Below are 20,183 nucleotides of genomic sequence, written 5' to 3'. Positions count from 1 at the left end.
CTATACCCTAACCTAATCCGCACTAGCAAAGGCTAGTTCTGATTCTCAGTTCAAGTGTGCCCTCAACCCAGTAATGCTTGTATTTCAAAGGAGATTCTCCAGAATGAAAATGACTTCAAGGCTCACAAGAATCAAGCTGCGTGGTACACCGGGGGCAAATGTGAAAATTGAAGTGCAGAGCGGTAAAGAGTCTCGTTCAAGTTAATGACAAGATATTACACTCAAAAGCTAACAAACATCACTTTTCCTAAGGCTCAGCCCTCTGCCTTACAACTGTACCAGGTGTGGCCACACTTTTCCAGTTGTCATCAAGAGTTAAAAAGGAAGGTTACAAGGAAAAGTGAGAACCTAGGAGACATAAAGTAGTAAAAAGAGGGGAAGAACCAGGGAACAGTATAGATGATCAGACAATTCAGAAAAGGAGAACTAATAACAAATTACTCACATCTGTATAAGACTAAATACTTGTCACATTATCTCATAAAATCTGCATGCATCAACCTTGTGAGATAGGTTCAAAATACCTGGCATGGGTAAGCTCAGGCCCAGAAAAGTCAATAGTATCACAACCGCAGCTAATTCCTAGTCTACTGTTCTTTTTTATTAAACTAGATTTTTCATAAAGAAAGCTACAAAGACTCAAGAGAACCAGAGTCTCTTGACTCTAGCTAGAAAGAGGGAAGAAAAAGAAAAAAGGGTTCAAGAGAAACAGTGGAAAAAAACACGCTTTAAGACAGAAGCTACAGGGACTTCCCTGGTGGCGCAGTGGGTAAGACTCCGCGCTCCCAGTGCAGGGGGCCCAGGTTTGATCCCTGGTCAGGGAACTAAATCCCACATGCATGCCACAACTAAGAGTCTGCATGCCACAACTAAGGGGCCCGCCTGCCACAACTAAGACCCAATGCAACTAAATAAATAAATAAATGAATAAATAAATAAGTAAATAAAAAAGAATCAGGCCCTCTTTAAAAAAAAAATGGCGGGGCTTCCCTGGTGGCGCAGTGGTTAAGAATCCGCCTGCCAAGGCAGGGGACACGGGTTCGAGCCCTGGTCCGGGAAGATCCAACATGCCGCGGAGCAACTAAGCCCGTGCGCCACAGCTACTGAGCCTGTGCTCTAGAGCCCGCGAGCCACAGCTACTGAGCCTGCGTGCCACAACTACTGAAGCCCGCACGCCTAGAGCCCGTGCTCTGCAACAAGAGAAGCCACCGCAATGAGAAGCCCGCGCACAGCAACGAAGAGTAGCCCCCGCTCGCCACATCTAGAGAAAGCCCGCACCCAGCAACGAAGACACAATGCAGCCAAAAATAAATAAATAAATTTATTTAAAAAAAAAAAAAAAATGGCTACAAAACAGTAAACAGCTATTTTATTAATCAGAAAATCTTCTTGCAATCCCCCTTCTGCCCTCTTAGCGGGTGTGTGACAAGACATCAGACAAGATGGCCAGTTTCAGGCCTGCTCCCATGACAATGAGCTGACACAACCACAGACCTGCTACCTGACAATACCTGAGCAGCCTCCTCCCCTCTCAAGACGACACAGGAACATGTGTGCTAAACCAAACAGATGACTACAAGAGGACTCCAGGTACTAGTTTTGATCAGCAGCTGCACCCTAGCACCTCTGTCCCCAGCCAGGACTTACTCTAGTCCAGCGGGAGTTTCCCCTCAAAGCATAGCCTAAATTCAGCTAGCACTCTGCCCTCCAACCTTGAGCCGGCTGAAGGTTGGTAGAAGACCCTGGGGAAAAGGGATAGTAATCATCTTCTCTCAGGCCAAGAACTCCTGACAGAGTATGATGGCTTAGCGTTCCTTCTGCAACTCCATTTCACGCTAGAAAATTAGAGATGTGTGACTGTGGAAAACTCAGCATGTTCCCATACCTGAAAGCCCCAACTGCAGGTGAGTGAGTAGCCTAGGAAGCCTAAAGTGAAAGAAGACCTTCCATGAGAAACTGTGAGTTTGTCTGCTCTCAATGGGCCAAAATACTCACTGTATATATGGCTCCAACCCATGCCAAAATCCTGGAATAACACCCTCACATAGCACTTGAAGGTTTCACAAAGTGCCTTATCTTCCATTGCCTCCATGAGGTAGAGATTAATATTCCTTTTATTGCAAATTTGGAAACTAAGGCTCAGAGAAGAAAATCAACCTGTTCAAGATGTCACAAATGGAAAATGGCAAAGCCTGGAGTTGAACCAGGTATTCCTACCTGCAAGAGTCTCTGATTTTCCTGCAGTGAAGGCCCAGCTTTGTTAGGAAGCTTAATAGCTAAAAACAAGAGACCTGTATTCTCAGACTTGGAATCCACCAAGCAGTTCCTGTATGACCTTTGGCAAATCCCTTCACATCTTTGGGCATCAGAAAACTCATCTGTAAAATGAAGTGATATAAAACAAGCATAGAGAGAAGACAATTCTTTGGTTCCTAGAGTACTGTGAAGTGTAGTCCTTGCCTAGCACTTCAAAAAAAGTCAACTACCCCCCTAGTCATCACAGTCTAGCACTGGCCCCCTCTTTCAGACTGCCATATATTTTCTGTTACTGGCACCACCAGGCACCTCATTACCCACATGCAAAACATGGCTACACCTTTGCCTCATTCCTTCCCTCCCTACACTTAAACGCTGAGTCCTACTGATTCTACCTCCACAGTGCACACCCTGATCTCTGCTCATGAACAACTGCAAAGTCTCCTATCTAGACTCCCTGCCTCCAACCTCATCCCACCAATGCGTTGTGTGTGTTCTGTGAGATTAATCTGCCTAAAGCAAAACTCAGGTCATGTCTCTCCGCTGCTCAAAACCTGCATGGACTACTTACTGCCTACACGGTAAAGTCTGAACTCTTTAGCCAAACATTGAGGTCCTCCATTATCTTTCCCCAATTAATCTTTTTTTGCCTTATTTTATAGTACTCTCCTTCATAGATGCCACTCTCCAGCCAACCTGGACTAACCAATGTCCCCTAAAGACTCTTTACTTTGTCTCACTCCATGCCTTTATTCATGACATTTCCTTTGGTTGGAATGCTTCCCAGCCAGAGGAAACCTTATATTTCTGCCTGAAGTACCTGAAGACCTACTAAGCTGCTACCTCCTCCATAAAGCTTCCCTGATCTCTCCAGGCAGAGGTGATCCCATTTTCCAATAGAATCATAGGTATTATTCATAGGGCACTGAAACTAGATTGCCTTGCACGATAAACTGTAAAATGTGAAACCCATTGTGAGGATTAAACAAGATTACGTATGTGAAAGTATCTAACCCAGTCCTGGTATAGAATACGTGCTCAATAAATAGGAGCTCTTATTATGATAAAGAAAAATGTTCGTACACGTCTTAACTTCCCTATTATACTCAATCCTTTTACCGGGCAAGGTATAACATACATGTTGAATGTTAGCTGAAGAGGTAAACACTACATAGATACAGACCCTATCCCAAAGCTTATGTCCACAAGAGCTCAACCATAATGCTGTTTTTGGAGGATACAAACTGAATACACAGCACTCTGTAGCTATACACTTCACCAGTGTGATACTCCCATTCAGAATTTATTAAGTGGATACACTTGCTCATTCCCTCCCCCATCCCCTACAAATTCTAATCCCAGTTTACTCCAGGCCACTTAGGTGATAGAACAAACTAATGCCACTAACAGTCTGATAAATTGTACACTTTTTAATCCAAACACACATCTCTACTTAAATTCATATAGCTGTTTCCTTCCCTTCCACAGTTATTAAACAAAAATAGAAACAGCACTGGCCTTTGGGTCAGATAAACCTAAATTCAAATCCTGGCTTAGTCACCTTGGGAAAATTACTTAAATTCTCAGAGTTACAGTTTCCCCATCTATAAAATGAGAAAAATATCCACCTTTAAGGGTTGTTATACTGCTGTAAAGTACCTAGCCCAGTGCCTAGAAGACAACAGGTGCTCAATAAATAGTAGCTATCATCATCATTCTTATCATTGAAGTTATTTGAGTTGTCTCAATTACATACTTATCTCTTTAGCAATACACAATATGAGTTTCAGTGAACTTTGCCCTTGTCGGCAAAAGTGTCTTGAAATAAGACCTCCATAAGTCTGAGTACCCAGGTACACACACAGACACAAGCTGCTTTCTAACCTGTGTATGTGTTACGCCTGAAGGGCACCCAGCTCCCCTGGTCCCTACATTCTAGATTCTGGCTCTAGGAACTTGGAAAACACAAACACATTTGCTTTAATACACACACTGTAGTGATGAGAGTTCTGAGAGCTTCCTGAGAGCCCTGAGATAACCCAGAGAGGCCAATCAGGAGCAGAGCTACTGAATCTCACTGGAGAAAATTAGAGGCATATGAGACTTGGAAGCCTGCCTGCCTGCCTGCCTGCCAGTGAGATTTCTGGTCATTACTTAGGCCAGAATTCAACACAAGGCAGCCAGGAGCTCTGTAAAATGGCTAACAGGAAAAGGGACAGGTTTGGCCCAGCGGGGCCATGCTGACAGCACAGCTGACTCTCTTATGCCGTCGCCTCCTTTACCAAGTTTCCCTAAAGGCCCCTCCCCAATGCCTTGAAGGAAAGCTGGTGTGATGTCTGCTCAGGCTGGAGTCCTCTGAGGCCCAGGGAGTTCGCAGAATCAGAGATAACCTTTTAAAACACCAGTGATCTTCACTGGACTATCCTACCTCCCTGCTGCACAAGCCCAGCATGAAAGAAGGCTCCCTTCTCCATCCCACCAGCCAGGCTAAGGAAAGTAGTTCTGTTCCTTCAGCTGCCTCACATTTGCCCTGTGGTAAACCCATGTGGGCCATGGAGCCAAAGACAGGGAGCAGCAGGAGCCAAGGAAGCCCTGCCCACAAGACTCACATCAGGCCTCCAGGAGCACAGGCCCGCTCCACTCCTACCACAGCCACCTGCTCAGGGCAGCCAGCGCTGGGGCAAACGGAAAAGGCCAGCCAGAGTCAAGGGCCGAACCATCCCCCAGTGCGACTGATAACTGTCGCCGAGTGCAGCTTCAGGAGGTGCTCAGTAAATAGGGATGAAGTACCAGGCAGCAGAAAAATAGTGAGTGCCCACAGAACACCTCAGAAATCCCCCACGTGAACTCTACCCCTAATCTCAGGGCATTCTTGTCGAAGCCCTTCACTTGGCACTCTCCCTCCATGACTACTCAATCCACAGATCAACTCGTTATTACTTATCCATTTATTCAACAAATATCTATTGGGCACATACCCTATGACCGGTACTGTGATAGATACTAAGGATGGGTGCTATGGTCAGAAAAAATAGACACGGCTCTTGCCCTCAAGAGAGAGGAAAATATGCAAAAAAAAAAAAAAAAAGGCTTTAAAAAGCTATACAACTACTTCATACAAATTTTAATCCCATTTTCAAGTGAGGAAACTGCAGTTTGGGTCATACTGTCAGTAAGGACTCAAGTCAGTGCCCAGTGCTCTTGATTCCCACATCGGGCTATCTCTTGCTTTAAGAGGCATAAGCAGGGTGTGAAGGGCACAGAGAGTACTGTAGATAGCAAGTGCTACCGGAGTTTGGAAATGAGAGGGAGTTTGTGACTAGCATTAATGTCAGGGATCACTTCACAGAGGACTCAGAGGTTAGGTAGGAAGGAAGGAGGAGAGGGGAGGACATTCTGGGAGGCAGTAAAATGGCATACGTAAGTAAAGGCAAAAGAGAAGCAGTAAAAGGTGTGCTCTGCAGACCAGGACAAAGAAAAGAGCGTGGCTGGGCCAAAATGTAGAGAGGGGAACAGAGGAACGTGAAGTGGGCAAAGTGGTCTGGGGCCAGAACCCTGGGTCAGGAAGGAAACTACCATCCATAGAGGGATTTTAGAGCTTACACCATCTTTATTCCAAGCTCCCCATTAGAAAACAAAAGTACAGTGCTGTTGGCTCATTTCAGGTTTTTCCTTGCAGGTCTCTCACTGAAATAAATCTGCTCCACTCTGATCAACATGACAGGGCCATAGCCATCCCTACTCAAGTCTCGCCTGCCTTAGCAAGTTGTGCCAACACAGGCAAGGCTTTGTCAAATTCTCAGTGCCCAGAAAGCTCCCCCCTGGCACTTTCTAGGTGGCCACAAGTAACCCCACAGGGCTTTAGATACATTTACCCTGCCTGTGGAGGCCCCAAATCCATACATAAAGCAGCCAGCTGAGCCAAACAATGGTGAGATATGCAGTACGACACTCTGACCCACCTCCTTCAGGAAATCTGCTCTGTACATCAAAACAAACAGATCTCTCCTTGCTTGAATTGAGATTGCCAGGGGAGTACAGAATGCAGATATTAGTCACCATGTGCCACAGATATTACTGGGCTTCTTTTTCTGCACATCATACAAAAGCTCCCTAGCTGGGCGGGGAAGCTCCTCAGAAGCAGCGCTGACCTTGCATGCCCCCAATTCTGCCCAGCACAATTTCTGTGAACACAATACAATATTGTGAACTGCTTTCTGGTTTTCCTCTGTATAGGTCTCAGACCCCCTAACAACCCAAACTGGCTGCGTTAGGGTAAAGAAGCTCCACAACAGAGTGGGAACAGCATGTGAATAATAATCAGACAAAATTAGATTCTGGCCCCAACTGAGACCTTGGGCAAATTTGTTCCTGTCATATGTAGACTGAGGAGTTTAGTTGAGATGGTACTTAAAAGCCCTTCCAACTTTGACACACTAGGATGTGAAGTCCTAGCACCCAACATCAACAGCCCTAAAGGTCAGAGTAAGTTTTTTCAGCTGTCAGTGTGTAAGTCCCAGTTCAATGCCACTTATAAGTCTAGTTCTCAGAAGCCAAGTTGGGGCAGTAAAGCCTCAAAGGTCAGTGGCTGTACAATGGGCTCCAGAACTAAAGGTACCAAACAAGGAGTTGGGAGGCATGACTAGAACCTAGGATAAAAATCTAGTTTAGAATTGGGTTTAAAACAGGGGAGGAATACAGGTGGAAGGGCCATGTCAACTCTACATGTCAAAGCAATGAAGTCATGCATGAATCAAAAGGACATAATACCAAAGGGAGTATAGAAAGACTCCACAAGACTCTAGGAGGCAAGCAAAGGAAGTCAGAGAAAAACTAAGAGGACTCAGCACCCAGAAGCCATTGTTCCCAAGATCATGGCCCTAGAATGATGTCACAGGCATCCTCTATGATGGCCCCCAGTGATCCCTACCCTCCTGGTATCCATGCCATTGTATAACCCCTTCACCTTGACTTGTTTCTAACAAATAGAATATGGCAGGAGTTGTGGCACATCAACTGCAAGATGAGGCAATAAAAAGATTGCAGCTTCCATCTTGGGCGCTCCCTCTTGGATCACTTGTCCTGGGGGAAGCCAACTGTCAGGTCATGAGGCAGCCCAGTGCAGAGGCCCATGTGGCAAAGGACCAAGGCCTACCAACAACCACATAAATGAGCTTGAAAGTAGATACTCTCCCCCCAGTTGAGCCTTCAGCCCCAGCCCAACAGCTTGACTACAACCTTATGAGAGACCTTGAGCCAAGGCACCCAGCTAAGCAGCACCCAGATTCCTAACCCACAGAAACTGAAAATAATAAATGTTTACTATTTTAAGCCTCTGCATTTGAGGATAATTTGTTATGTACCAATACAGGTAGGGACTAGGCCCATCTGGTCAGCCATTTCAAGTCTGCAGGTAGGGCTAGGGAAGGGGTTACACCCAGTAAAAGGAAGGGGGTATAGGCCGGAAATAAAGTGAAATACTAGCACCCAGACTTTATCAACAGCTTCCCTATGCCCTAGAGTAAGCTTTGAGTAAAAGCCTAATTTGGCCACACCCAGGGTTCATATAAGTCTGGTGGGTACACCTGAAGTTAAACAATGGCACTACAGCAGGTTCAGAGAAGCAACTTCCATTAGGAGGCGCCACCATAAGAAGACACTCAGATTCTGACTGAGGCTTTTCCAGGCCCATAAAAGCAGAGGTTGCGAGGACCCAACTATCCCGAATTGTGTAGTACTTTAGAGTTTATAAAGCCCTTTCACCACATAAGCTATCTCATTTGATCTTCACTACAAATCTATTCATTAAGGTTATGCTCTTTCTACAAGTGAAAAAACTAAGGCTGAGAGAGGTAAAGTGACTTACCCTCTACAAGGCTCACAGACAGTAAGAAAAAAAGCTGGAACTCTGAAGCTCCCCTAAATCCAGATATTTATGTCTGTTGGCTGTGGCCAACTCAGACCCTTTTGCCAAGCCAATCATCTCATCTGAGCTTCTACCCAGCCCCACCCACTCATTTCCCAACTCTCTCCTCCCCGCTACACATAGGTCCTTTGTGGAACTAGACAGTTTCCCAGCTACTCCCAACCGCATTCTCGTAGTAAGGCCTGCAACAATAAGAGTCTGGTTTCTTTAAAATCCTAGACAAACTTCTTCCACACAAAATGAGGCCACTGGACTCAAACTGATCTGGATGACTTTTTTTTTTTTAATTTTTATTTATTCATTTATTTATTTATTCATTCATTTATGGCCGTGTTGGGTCTTCGTTTCTGTGTGAGGGCTTTCTCTAGTTGTGGCAAGTGGGGGCCACTCTTCATCACGGTGCGCGGGTCTCTCACTGTAGCGGCCTCTCTTGTTGCGGAGCACAGGCTCCAGACGCGCAGGCTCAGGAATTGTGGCTCACGGGTGTAGTTGCTCCGCGGCATGTGGGATCTTCCCAGACCAGGGCTCGAACCCGTGTCCCCTGCATTGGCAGGCAGATTCTCAACCACTGCGCCACCAGGGAAGCCCCTGGATGACTTTTTTAACAAAAGCAAAAAACAAGAAATTCTGTTTTTTGTTTGTTTGTTTGTTTTGCCTCACCACATGGCTTGCAGGATCTTAGTTCCCCGACCAAGGATCAAACCCGGACCCCAGCAGTGAAAGCACAAGAGTCCTAATTACTGGACCACCAGGGAAGTCCCAAAAAATGAGAAATTCTAAAACAGTGAACTTTCTAAATAAGTGAAGCTTATTTCTTCGACTTTACCTAACCCTTTCGAAGTAAAACTTCTTCAACTTCCAACCTAGTCAACTACAGTTGAAACAGAACCAGACAATAAATCCCCTTCAATTCAGTTTTACAAACTCTACAGTATGTAAAGTATACCATGTGCCAAGGCTTGTGCTAGGAGCTTTCTGTCCTAACCCTTGAGGAGTTTTTATCAAGGAAGGCCGGCACATACACAGATAACTCCAACAGGGCAGCATGATTGATAAGATTATAGATGCCACCATCCTCCAGAGCAGCACTTTGTGATAGGTGACTAGACTATTCAAACACCTTTGTTAACACAGCTATGGCCAGACCATTGAGGCTAAGTCTCTGCATGCCAGATTTGCGAGGGACACACTGACAGGTAATGTGTTTTGATAAAAACAACAAGGGCTTGATACACAGATCCCCAGAGTTATGGTTCTGATCCTCCCACTTTTTAGTTATGTGACAAAGAACACAAATTTCTCAGCTATGAATTCTTCACCTTTAAAATGGGCATAATGGGAATTCCCTGGTGGTCCAGTGGTTAGGACTCGATGCTTCCACTGCACGGCACAGGGGTTCAATCCCTGGTCGGGGAAGTAAGATCCTGCATGCCACGTGGCATGGCCAAAAAAAGAACGGGCATAATAATAAAAACAGGTATACCTACTTCCAAAGTTGAGGATAAAATAAAATAATACATTGAAAAGGGATAAACAGATCTGAGCTTGGATGAAAATACAAAGTGCCCTGGGTGAGCAACACCATGAAGGGCTGCTGAAAAGCCCAGAATGTGTACCAAGGTATATGAGAAGGTATGAAAGGAAGAGAGAAAATATGATCCGTTCAAACAGGCCCTGATTTCAGCTTTTCCAACAAACTTTAACAGAGGTTTTAGGCTGGGCACAATAAAAACAGAGATAAATAAAATACAACCCCTCCTCCTTTCTTCCACAAAGAGCTTACACTTGTAAGAGAGCAAATATATGTACAATGTGCTATGTGTTAAATTAGAAATTTATACAAAGTATCCAGTGGGTAATAAAGAAAGCTCTGTACTGTTATTACTTGATTTCTTATCTTACACTGTGTTATGGGCACAGGCGTATTCAATGTATTATTCTTTATACTTAGTTGTATATCTTAATAGTTCATAATTTTTTTTTTGATCAGCAGTAACAAAAAAAGAAAGCTCTGTCGGAGACCCAGTTTGGTATCTTTCTCTCTCCCAAAAAATTTGATAGCCAGAACTGCTGGGTTTCCTGGAGAATCATTTCTCACAAAAAGCAGTATACCACAGCATGCCCATGAAGTCACTCAGCACTGTATCTCAAAGCCACTCAGCAGGAAATGAGGGGCCCCCTGGGGCTCAAACTCAAGTCCTGTGAAGACCTAGAAAACCCTCCCATCAAGACCGCATCCCTTCCTTGTCAGAGAACAGGAGTTCTTAGCATGAAGGCTCCACATTCCTAAGGAGCCCATGAGAAGAATTGGGGGGGGTGGTGAATTTGGATGGGAAAGAAATTACATCTTTATTTTCAACCTTCTCTTATTCAAAGTTAGCATTTACTTCAATTATACGTAATAACCAACCACAATATTATTAGCACTACCTATGATTTTGTCACCAACAGAAAGTACAGACATTTTCATGTCACATTACATTGGTACAGATATCTCCAAATATTATTCATAATCATCATTACTTCAAAATTACAGTAGTTATCAGACCTGCCACAGACCACACGTGACTGCAGTCTTCCTGTCTACCAGCCCTTGTGCGAGGTAGTTGGCCAACTATGAAGCAACTCTGCCCAGTTATTGTTCAGCCGCCAGTGAGACCCCATGTGCTCACACTGGTGATCCAGACCTTTACAATGTCCCCTTCCCTCCAACAATCCCCAAGTCAGACCACTCCCCACCCCATTCTCTTATGCCTCCACCCAACCCCTCCTTCCAGGAAGCCCTCCCCAGCCACCTTAGCCTAGCTCAGCCCACGCAGAGCTCTTGTAATCCTTAGCCTACACTGTCTACCCTGCTTGGTTTTGTGCTTCATTAAGCCTGTGCATTATGTTGTATTTAATATTCTCTAAATATATATCCCCACCCCCACCCCCAAACTAGACTTCTTTGGTGGCCCTAAGTTCCTTCCATAGTACAAAGCAAGCAGTAAGCACTCATTACAGACTTGTGGAGTGAATAACTGATTAAGCCAGGGTCCCTGACTCAAATGCCTTAGTCTAGTTCTACTAATAACCCATTGTGGAATTTCTATGTGACGCCGCTCTGGACATCAGTTTCCTCATATGTAAAAATAAATAAGTTGAACTAACTGATGTTTCCACCTCTTAACTTTTGAATTAGGCAACCACTTTTTATCTCCCCAAGATCTGAGAAAAATTATGGAGGAAACTGAGAAGCCTCCCCCAGCTCTCCCAGGCAAGGTTAGTCACTTGCTCCTCTGGGCTTCCCACAGCCTTCTGTATGTATATATCATACCTCTACTACAGCGCTTATCACAAAGTTCTGAAAGAGTGTATAACCTAGTGGCTGAGGCAGAGGTGGGGAGAAGAGTCAGACTGCCTGGGTTCAAATTCTGGCTCTATTCCCTACTATCCGTATAACCTCGGGTAAGTTACTTGACCTCTCTATGATTTCATTTCCTCACTTACAAAACAGGGATAATACCAAGCACACAGGATGGCTGTAAGAATTAAAAAGAATAAAATGTTTGGAATAGTGCCTGCCACACAGTAGGCACTAAAAAATGTCAGTTGCTATTATTGTTGATGTTACTGATGTTATTAATGTCTTGCTAGGCACTGGGTTCCTACTTCAGCTGGATCTCTGTCCTCTTCCCGTTCTCCATCACAGCACTCTGTTTATGTTTTCTTCCACAAAAATTACCACAAGACACTATATTTATTTATGTATTTATTTTCTATCTCCCCACTAGACTGTAAACTCCATGAAGGCAGAGAACATGTCTGTTTTGTTCATCCTTAAATTCCCAACACCAAACACAGTGCCTGACCCAGAGCAGGCACTCAAATATTAGCTGAATACACAGCACGTGAGCTGACACTGTTCAATGTTTGCTGAATAAATTAACCTGGTTAAGGATGATTGTCAAAGCTGAGGCGTGGGTGCAGATGATGTCCTAGCTGCCCCAGGATTAGTGTGACCCTCTGCCCATCCCCCAATATTAGCCTCAGCCAAGCCGCACCCACCTGCCCTTGGCTCCAATCCAGTTCCGGGAGCCACCCTCAGCTAAAATTAGCATAGCCACCAAGATGGCCAGGCCATTTATAGCCTTGGAGGCAGCAGCAACTAGCTGGGTGGGCAGGCAGGACTCTGGCCTCCCACTCCATTAGGGGTTGATTGAGATGCCAACCTGCACTCCATAAACTGCCTAGATGCCTATCCTCCAAAGCCCAGTTCTAGTTATACTGAGTAGAACCACAGTTCCTGAGTAGAGGTCCTCAACCAACACTGGCAGTCACAACTCCAGACTCACGTGGGACCCGTCACACACATTCTGCAGGAAACATTTTGAGTTTCTGGAGGCAATGAATCCAGAGTCTAAGGGAGGTTCCAAGCATCAATTCCAGGCAGTTTCAGAAGTGCAGGCTTCAGAGCAGCACAGTCAAGCACAGATCTTTAACTGAGAAAGTAACTTAGCACAACTGGGTACACAGGCATCAAAGAGCCAGAAGGTGACAGGAATGGCCTCTCCCAATGAGAAGGCCTTCTAGCAGAGCACCTGCCTTCCCTGGAGGGGCAGACCTTTAAGATAGCCATGTACATCCAACAAGAGAAAAAATGCAATTTTCTGGCCCCTGCAGTAGACCCTCCAGAGGAGAAAAAGACAGCCCTTTTTTGGATCTCTGCTACAGAGTCACTAGGGGCTGCCTAACTAACTCACCAAGAGGAAAGTAACATTCTCTTGGCCTTACCTAGTGCTCCTTTAAGAGGGCAGGGCCTGAGAAGACGGAAGAAGTCTAGGACTTAAGAATCAGAAAACTTGGGACTTCCCTGGTGGTCCAGTGGTTAAGACTTCGCCTTCCAATGCAGAGGGTGCGGGTTCAATCCCTGGTCGGGGAGCTAAGATCCCACATGCCTCGCAGCCAAAAAACCAAAACAGAAGTAATATTGTAACAAATTCAATAAAGACTTTAAAAATGGTCCACATCAAAAAAAAAATCTTTAAAAAAAAATCAGAAAACTGAGCATAGGACTCAATTTCTTCAACAATAAAAATGGAGATAATACCACCTGTCCTGCATTCTAATAGAGCAATTGTGAGACTTTGTGGGAAAAACATGTGTGTAAAATACAAACTTTAGAGAACATACAAATTGACTAGATATGTTGAATCTGATTTAGAAAAGTGGCAGCTTTAAGGGTAAGGAAAACTCCTGTGTTCTGAGGATACAGAGGGACTGGAAAGGCTACAAGAGCTCCTGGCTGTGTAGACAGCCCCGCACCAAATCCTTTAGAAGAGCCCAGTCCATGAGCCCAGTCCACCTCTTTGCAAAAATGATTTCCTATCTGAGTCAAAGTCCCAGACAGGCCCAAGGTGACAACCTACCAGAACAACAGTGCTGGGGCCTCCAGGTTACCACAAACCATAGCCATTCCCAGCACCTAGGGTCTCTGAGATTTCCTCCCTGGGCTTCAATATTACTGTGACAATAGAAACTGATTTCTGAACTGAGAGGAAGAAAAGACCAAAAGAGAAGCCTAAGTAGTATAATCAACACAGCCAAGCCTCTAAAATATGTTGTGTGGAGGGCTGTCTCCATAAGCTCAAGCCACGGGCTGGTTACGAGGGATGCTGGAATGCCTCTTACCTATGGCATGTACAAACACACAAATCTTCCTGACAGCTAGCTAATGCCTAAATTCAAAACTTCATCTCTTTTAGCACTGTGCCTAAAATAAAGAACACTTCCTTCCCCCCAAAAGAAAATTCATTTTATGTCAGGCACCCATATTTTAGGGTGAAAAAGGGACATATTATCAGTTACAAACAGGGATGTCACTGGGACAGCAGAGATGCTCCTCAGGTCTTCTGCACAGTTTGACCTACATCTGCCTTCATAGCCCAATGAGAACCAAGCTTTGAGCGAGGGTTCAGGGGCCAAGGAGACACTGTATGGAGAAACAGGATTAATATGCAAGAAGGACCTATCTTCAAAGCAACAGCCTAGGTGCCATGCTTGCACATAGGGCAACCCTGGCCTCACTTGGAAGCCAACCCTTGGGGTATCTACAGTCACACCCAACCCAGTCAAAGAATTTAAAAGGGGGTTTCCTAAGAAAGGGTCTAGCACCAAAGCCAGCCTCTGGATCCATCCATGAAACTTCCTGGCCACCATGACTTACGCTTCCTTTTCCTCCTTGTATCAACAGGTATTCACTGAGGCGTCCCCTCACTTGAGCTTGCCCCGCCATAGAAAGAACCCAGCTATAAACTCTCCTCACTCTGCATCTCACTGCTTTGGGCAGATCACAGTGACCGGGTGAGAGAAATGGAGATAAAAAACTGAATACCTTCTAAGCCTTGTGTAAAACAACTGAATTTTAAAAGTGCTCTTTCTTCTGCAACAATACCAGGGCTCCTACTGTTTGACAAGGCTCCATAAGTGCACAGGAAAAACCAGGACATATCAAAAACATTGTAGAATTCCTACCCTCATCAGTCAGAAGAAATAGAATAAGTCAACAAGTGGTCCCAGGAATTATATCATGCCCATGTCAACAAAAGGCCATTTAACTCCCTGGCGGTAAATAGGATTTCATCTAAGGAACTGCCTTGATATTTCAAATGGGCACAGCTAGAAGACAGCAGATTACCTAAGGGAAGGGAGAGAATAGGGTCCCCACGCTCATTGGAATAGAAAGGCACACCTCAACACTAAGATAGAGAGTAATAGAGTTGGCCCAGTCCTGACTTTCCCTACCCAACCCAAGTAGCCTCAGCCTCCCCTGTGCTGCCAAGTGCTGAAACTGGCCAAGAGCAACAGACTTATCATCTGCCCAGGGCATCAGTCCAGACAAGTAGTCATGAGAAGGGGTCTTGACTTGCGGATCTGAAAGGCCAAGGTGCCCCAAAAGCAAACCTCTTTTCACTGCCAACAAAAGACATCCTGAGGAGGGATAAGGAAAGTTGTTCAAGAGAGACAAAGACATTAGAAGGGAAAGAACTCTTTGGACTACTAAGAACAGGCAGTGCCATGTGTGGGTCTGCCATCAATCGCAGGTGTAGAAACCTAGGGTTCGACTTCCCCACTTGGGCAACTCAGTTCTTGTCCGTGGCCAAGGCCTTACCTGCTGCAGTGGACTCTTCAGAACTGGCCCCCGAGCCGGTTCCTGTCGTCTTCTCGCTGTGGCTTTGGCTGAGGCTCTGGCCGTGATGCAGGAGAAGCCCCCAGAGGAGCCACAGGGCAAGACGGGCGCACACATCCATGACTCCAGGTCTCAGTCAACATGCGCCTGATGTAGACACCTCAGGATCCCAGAGGCAAAGCCGGGAGCCTGGGAGTGCAGCTGACGGTCCTGTAACCTCAGGCAAGATGCCCTCGAGGTGCCGCAGCTGTCCAGCCACCCGCGAGTCTGCCTCCTCCGACAGCCAAAGGTCAAGTGCTCCAAGTTTGGGCGCGGGAGGAGGGCCGGCGCCTCGGGTCCAATAGTGGGTCCGCCGGAGTTGCGACGGCCTGAGTACCCGGTCGGCTCGGGCCGCTTCCGGAGAGTTTGGACAGGGTGGCCGCGGAGCCGGTGTCAGCTCCGCAGCCGGCTACACCCCTACCGGAGAGGGCGAGCGGGCGGGCCCTCCAGCGGGCACCGGAGTGGGGGAGGGAAAGAAGGGAGGGGAAGAGGGGGGCACCTGGCCTCGCACCGCCGAGGATCGGCGAGGGGCACAGGTTCGGGAAGGGCGTGCGACTTCCAGGCCCCCGCGGGCGCCGGCGGCTCGGGGATCCCAGGCCTCCTAGGCCGAGGTCAGAGCTCCCGCTCAGTCCCGTGCCCAGGCGGCCGGCGGTGCCCAGGTTCAGCAGGCGGACGCGCACGGGCCAGGCCTGGGACAGAGGCTCCCCGGCGAGCGGGCGGGAGGCGCGGGGCGGGCCCGGGGCGGGCGGGGGCGTGCTCTCCCGCAGGCCCGCCCCGCGCCGCCCGGCCCCCAGCGAAGCCCGAGCCCGCCCCAGCGCCCGGCTTACCCCGGAATAACCTGTTAGAGGCAGCCGCCCGGCACCCCCAGACCCCGGCGGGCTCTCCTGGCTCTCGGCCCGCTCTAGTCTCCGCCAGGACCCCTCTCCCCAGCCAAGGGTCGGGTCCCGGCCTCCCTTTCCCCCACGAGAGCCTCTCTCGCACTAACCGCCCGCGAAAGAGCGGGCGTGCCCCTGACACGCAGTCACTCAGGTAACCCAGGCCTGCGGCGGCAGCGGCAGCGATGACAGTAGCTGCCCTGCCCGGATCTCTGGGCCTCGGTGCTGCTCCACTCGCCCAAGCTCTAGAGCCGGTCAGGGCAAAGACACTCGGCACCACGACTGCCGCCCGGGGCTGCCTGAGGCGACAACGGCCCGGCCCGGTTCGGCCGGGGGGCCCGTTGCCAGCCCCCCACTCCAGGCCGGTATCCCAGGCTCCGCCCTCCCCGCCGCGCCTCGCAACCAATCCGCTTCCGCCTCTCTGCAGCTTAGGCACCCTCGCGCTTCGTCACCCGTGTGCAGCGGCCCCTGGCGGGCAAATCTGGGCGCTGCGAACAGGGCCCGAGCTCGTCGGGAAGCCCTGCCCCTTTGCAGAGGGTTGGGGAATAGAGCTAGGACCCGCCCCGGGGGAGGCCCTTTAGGGCCTGCTAGTGGTTTCGGAGGAAATGATGCCAGGAAACACACGAAGCGTCCAAACCACTGTAGGTAAAATTGCCCTACACATACCCTAAGTCTTAGCTAAATGGCCCCATCTGCCTTCCTGACGCCGCCTCCCCGCCTCATCCAAGCTAAGTCGGATGCCCTCCCTTAACTCTCACCGCCCATTTTCCTACCCACCCCCTCCAAATCTCCTCCCCTCTGAGGTTTTTGCGGGTAGGGCCTGTGGCTGGTTCCTCCCTGCATCTCACTCTCCCAGCTCTCTGTGTGGCTTGGGGGTGTTAGCGACTTGAGAATGAGTGCCCCCATAAAGAGGGAGTTGCGCCTGGGCCTCCTTCAACAGAGCCTGCACTTCCTGTTCTCAAGTGTGCTGTCAGCAAATCTTTACAGAAACCTGCTCTGTGCCCTACCCTGTCCTTGGCACCAGAGGCAGGGGAAGGGATTAGGCCCCGTCCCCCCTCTGACAGTGCTAAGCCAGCTACCTGTTCTGAGCAAGGCTTCTGAAGACCGGGAACACGGATTTGCCCAATAGCTGCCTGGCTTAAGGGTTAGGCTGTCGATATAAAAACACACGTCTGACGTCATCTACTACCACTCTTCCCACTCTCTTATTAAACTTCAGTCGCACTGGCCTTCTTTAAGTTCCTCAAACACATGGAACATCAGCCACCTCCCGGCCCTTGTATCTGCTGTTGCTTCTACATGAAACACTCGCCCCTCCTGGCCTCCCCATCAACTCCCTCGTATGGCTGGCCTCTCATTCTTCCAGATACAGTTCAAGATCTTCTCAGAAACTCCTACTCTGACTGCCACCTCAGGTCCACAATTGGACCATACTCATATCTGCCTTCCCCCACCCCATAGGATTGTGGCTTTTCAGAGGTCAGGGGCTGTGCCTTATTCATCTCTGGGAAATGGCCATCCGGCCATAGGCTCTGTACATAGTAAGTGCTCAATGAAAGCTGGTTGACATGAGTTAATTCATTTGATCATGCACATATTTATTGAGTAACAACTGTGTGCTGGGAAATTGGCCCTAACAGAAGATGAGCCTCTGATCTGGGTTCTACTAGACCTACACTCGGAACCAGGAGTCTTAAACTCAAACGGAAAATGGGAAAATAGCTAATATTATTGAGAGAAGTAGGTGCGAGTAATAGGGAGTGGTAGGGACTGGGGCACACTGGTGAGCAGGCAGGAAGGTAAACTCAGTATTGCTGGATCATCTTTAAGAGAAGATGGGAATCTGGACTTTTAAATGATGTAGCCCCTTTATCAACATGAACCTACTGTATAGCACAGGGAACTCAATATTCTATAATAACCTATATGGGGAAAGAATCTGAAAAATAATGGATATATGTATATGTATAACTGAACCACTTTGCTGTACACCTGAAACTAACACAACATTGTAAATCAACTATACCCTAATATAAAATAAAAATTAAATTAAATTTAAAAAATAAAAAATAAATTTTAAAAAATCAAAAAGGCAGGAAAAAAATGATATAGCCCTTTGAAAACAATATAGCCCTACATCTGTAGCATAAATTGATCACTCAGACTACAAGTTTATAATTTCTGCCTAAGCCAACCCACCTGCCTGTGTACTCATTTGTCAAAGAGAACACACAAGAAAAAAGAAAAGTAAATCATGCTTAATACAACCTCGTTTAAACTCAAGTGCATCATTCTCTTAGCTACCACGTGAGTTCTTTGGGGGTATGGGTGCAAAACCCATGTGGTACAAAGAGCCTGGGTCTTGGAGGCAGGAAGCAAGGGTCTATTACCAATTCACACCAAGACCTTGAAACTCTCAGAGCCTGCTGCATTTCCTGTGAGGCTAAAATGGTGTCCAGGAATTAAAAACAGAATTACCATATGCTGCAACAATTCCACTTCTGGGCATATGCCCAAAAAAATTGAAAGCAGGGTCTCAAAGAGATATCTGTACACCCATGTTCAAAACAACACTATTCACAATAGCCAAAAGGGGGGAGCAACCCAATAAGTGTCCATGGATGGATGACTATATAAACAAACTGTGACAAATATATATATATATATGCAATGGAATATTATTCGGCCTTTAAAAGGAAGGAAATTCTACATGCTACACATGAATGAACCTTAAGGACATTATGCTAAGTGAAATAAGCTGGTCACAAAAGGAGAAATACTATATGATTCCACTTATATAAGGTTCCTAGAGTAGTGAAATTCATAGAGACAGAAAGCAGGATAGTGGTCACCAGGGGCTGAGGGGAGAGGAGGATAGGGAATTGTTTAGTGGATATGGTTTCCATTTCGCAAGATGAAAAGAGTTCTGGAAACTGGTTGCAAAACAATGTGAATGTACTTAATACACTTAAAATGTAAATTTTATGTTATTTGTATTTTACCACAGTTAAAAATAAAAGTAAAAATAAATGGTGTCTGGGAGCAAAAGCCATGGCCTGGACAATAGGAGAAACATTCTTGTCTCATCTCTGCCTCCAAGATCATGATGTGACATCAGAAAAGCCAGTGCCCCTCTGGACCTCAGTCTCCCCAACTATAGGATGGGTAGGGACCAGATTATTGATCCAGTTCAGCTTTAATATTCTATAAGGTAGGAAAATCCTGAGACCTCGTAGATCTTCCTGGATCAGAAGCTGTGACTCTCACCTCAGTAGACCCTAGGTTGGGTCCTCATGTAAGTGTAGCCTCTGCAAGAAACCCTCACCACATTATGTCTCAGGAGGAAGTCGAGAGCTTGGTTTTGTTTTCTTTTTTTCATCTCTGTGTCTTTTTGAAACCTATACACCAAGCCTTTACCGTGTGCCAGGAATATCTCCCTTGCATCACTCTTAGGGCCTTGCTCTTAATAGATATTCTGCAGATGTTGGTTAAATCAAACTGGATTAACAATTCTTATGCCTCTATTCTACTATTTGCAAGAGCTTTCACATCTATTATCTTATCTCTCGCTCACAAAACCTGCTTGATAAGTAGAGACTATACTCATTTTACAGATGAGGAAACTGAGCCTAAGAAGATGAAGTGGCAACCACATCAAGTTCTCTTTCTCCTCTGGGATTTCCTCCCTATCCTTCAAGTCTCAGTTCAAGTGATATAAAGCAGCCATGCCTTGATCACTGACGACAGCATAGCATGAACCAAAAGTTATGATTAGTCAAAAAAAAAAAAAGAGCCAGCTCAAAAGTCACCTTCCTTCCTTTCCCACCTTTCCTGACTTACCCTGTCTCTCCAGTCTCCTGCTATACCTTAGAGTACTTATATAACTGAATTATGATTATCCAATAAGTATCTATCTTCC

General features: G+C 46.7%; 2 protein-coding genes across 12 annotated transcripts in view; both read right to left on the bottom strand.

Moving 5' to 3' along the window:
* STIM1 (stromal interaction molecule 1) overlaps nucleotides 1–16,661 on the bottom strand; it is a 199,438-nt gene extending 182,777 nt beyond the window's left edge. For 4 of the 10 annotated variants that reach the window (XM_082411383.1, XM_082411384.1, XM_082411388.1 and 1 more), the window contains exon 1: nucleotides 15,333–16,656. In XM_082411383.1, coding sequence (XP_082267509.1) covers nucleotides 15,333–15,471 — 139 coding nt within the window. In that variant the 5' untranslated portion in view covers nucleotides 15,472–16,656. Of the gene's footprint in view, nucleotides 1–15,332 lie in introns of all 10 variants that reach the window. The other 6 variants (XR_014250450.1, XM_082411386.1, XM_082411387.1 and 3 more) reach the window with 4 other exon arrangements.
* Nucleotides 1–20,183, bottom strand: part of PGAP2 (post-GPI attachment to proteins 2) — a 150,639-nt gene that overhangs the window by 91,731 nt on the left and 38,725 nt on the right. The gene's annotated exons all lie outside the window — the stretch shown is intronic.

Source organism: Balaenoptera physalus (genome assembly GCF_965194825.1).
Source record: "Balaenoptera physalus genome assembly, chromosome: 10".
Taxonomy (NCBI): Eukaryota; Metazoa; Chordata; class Mammalia; order Artiodactyla; family Balaenopteridae; genus Balaenoptera; species Balaenoptera physalus.
The sequence above is the reverse complement of the archived record's forward strand: the minus strand, read 5'-3'. Positions and strand labels throughout refer to the sequence as shown.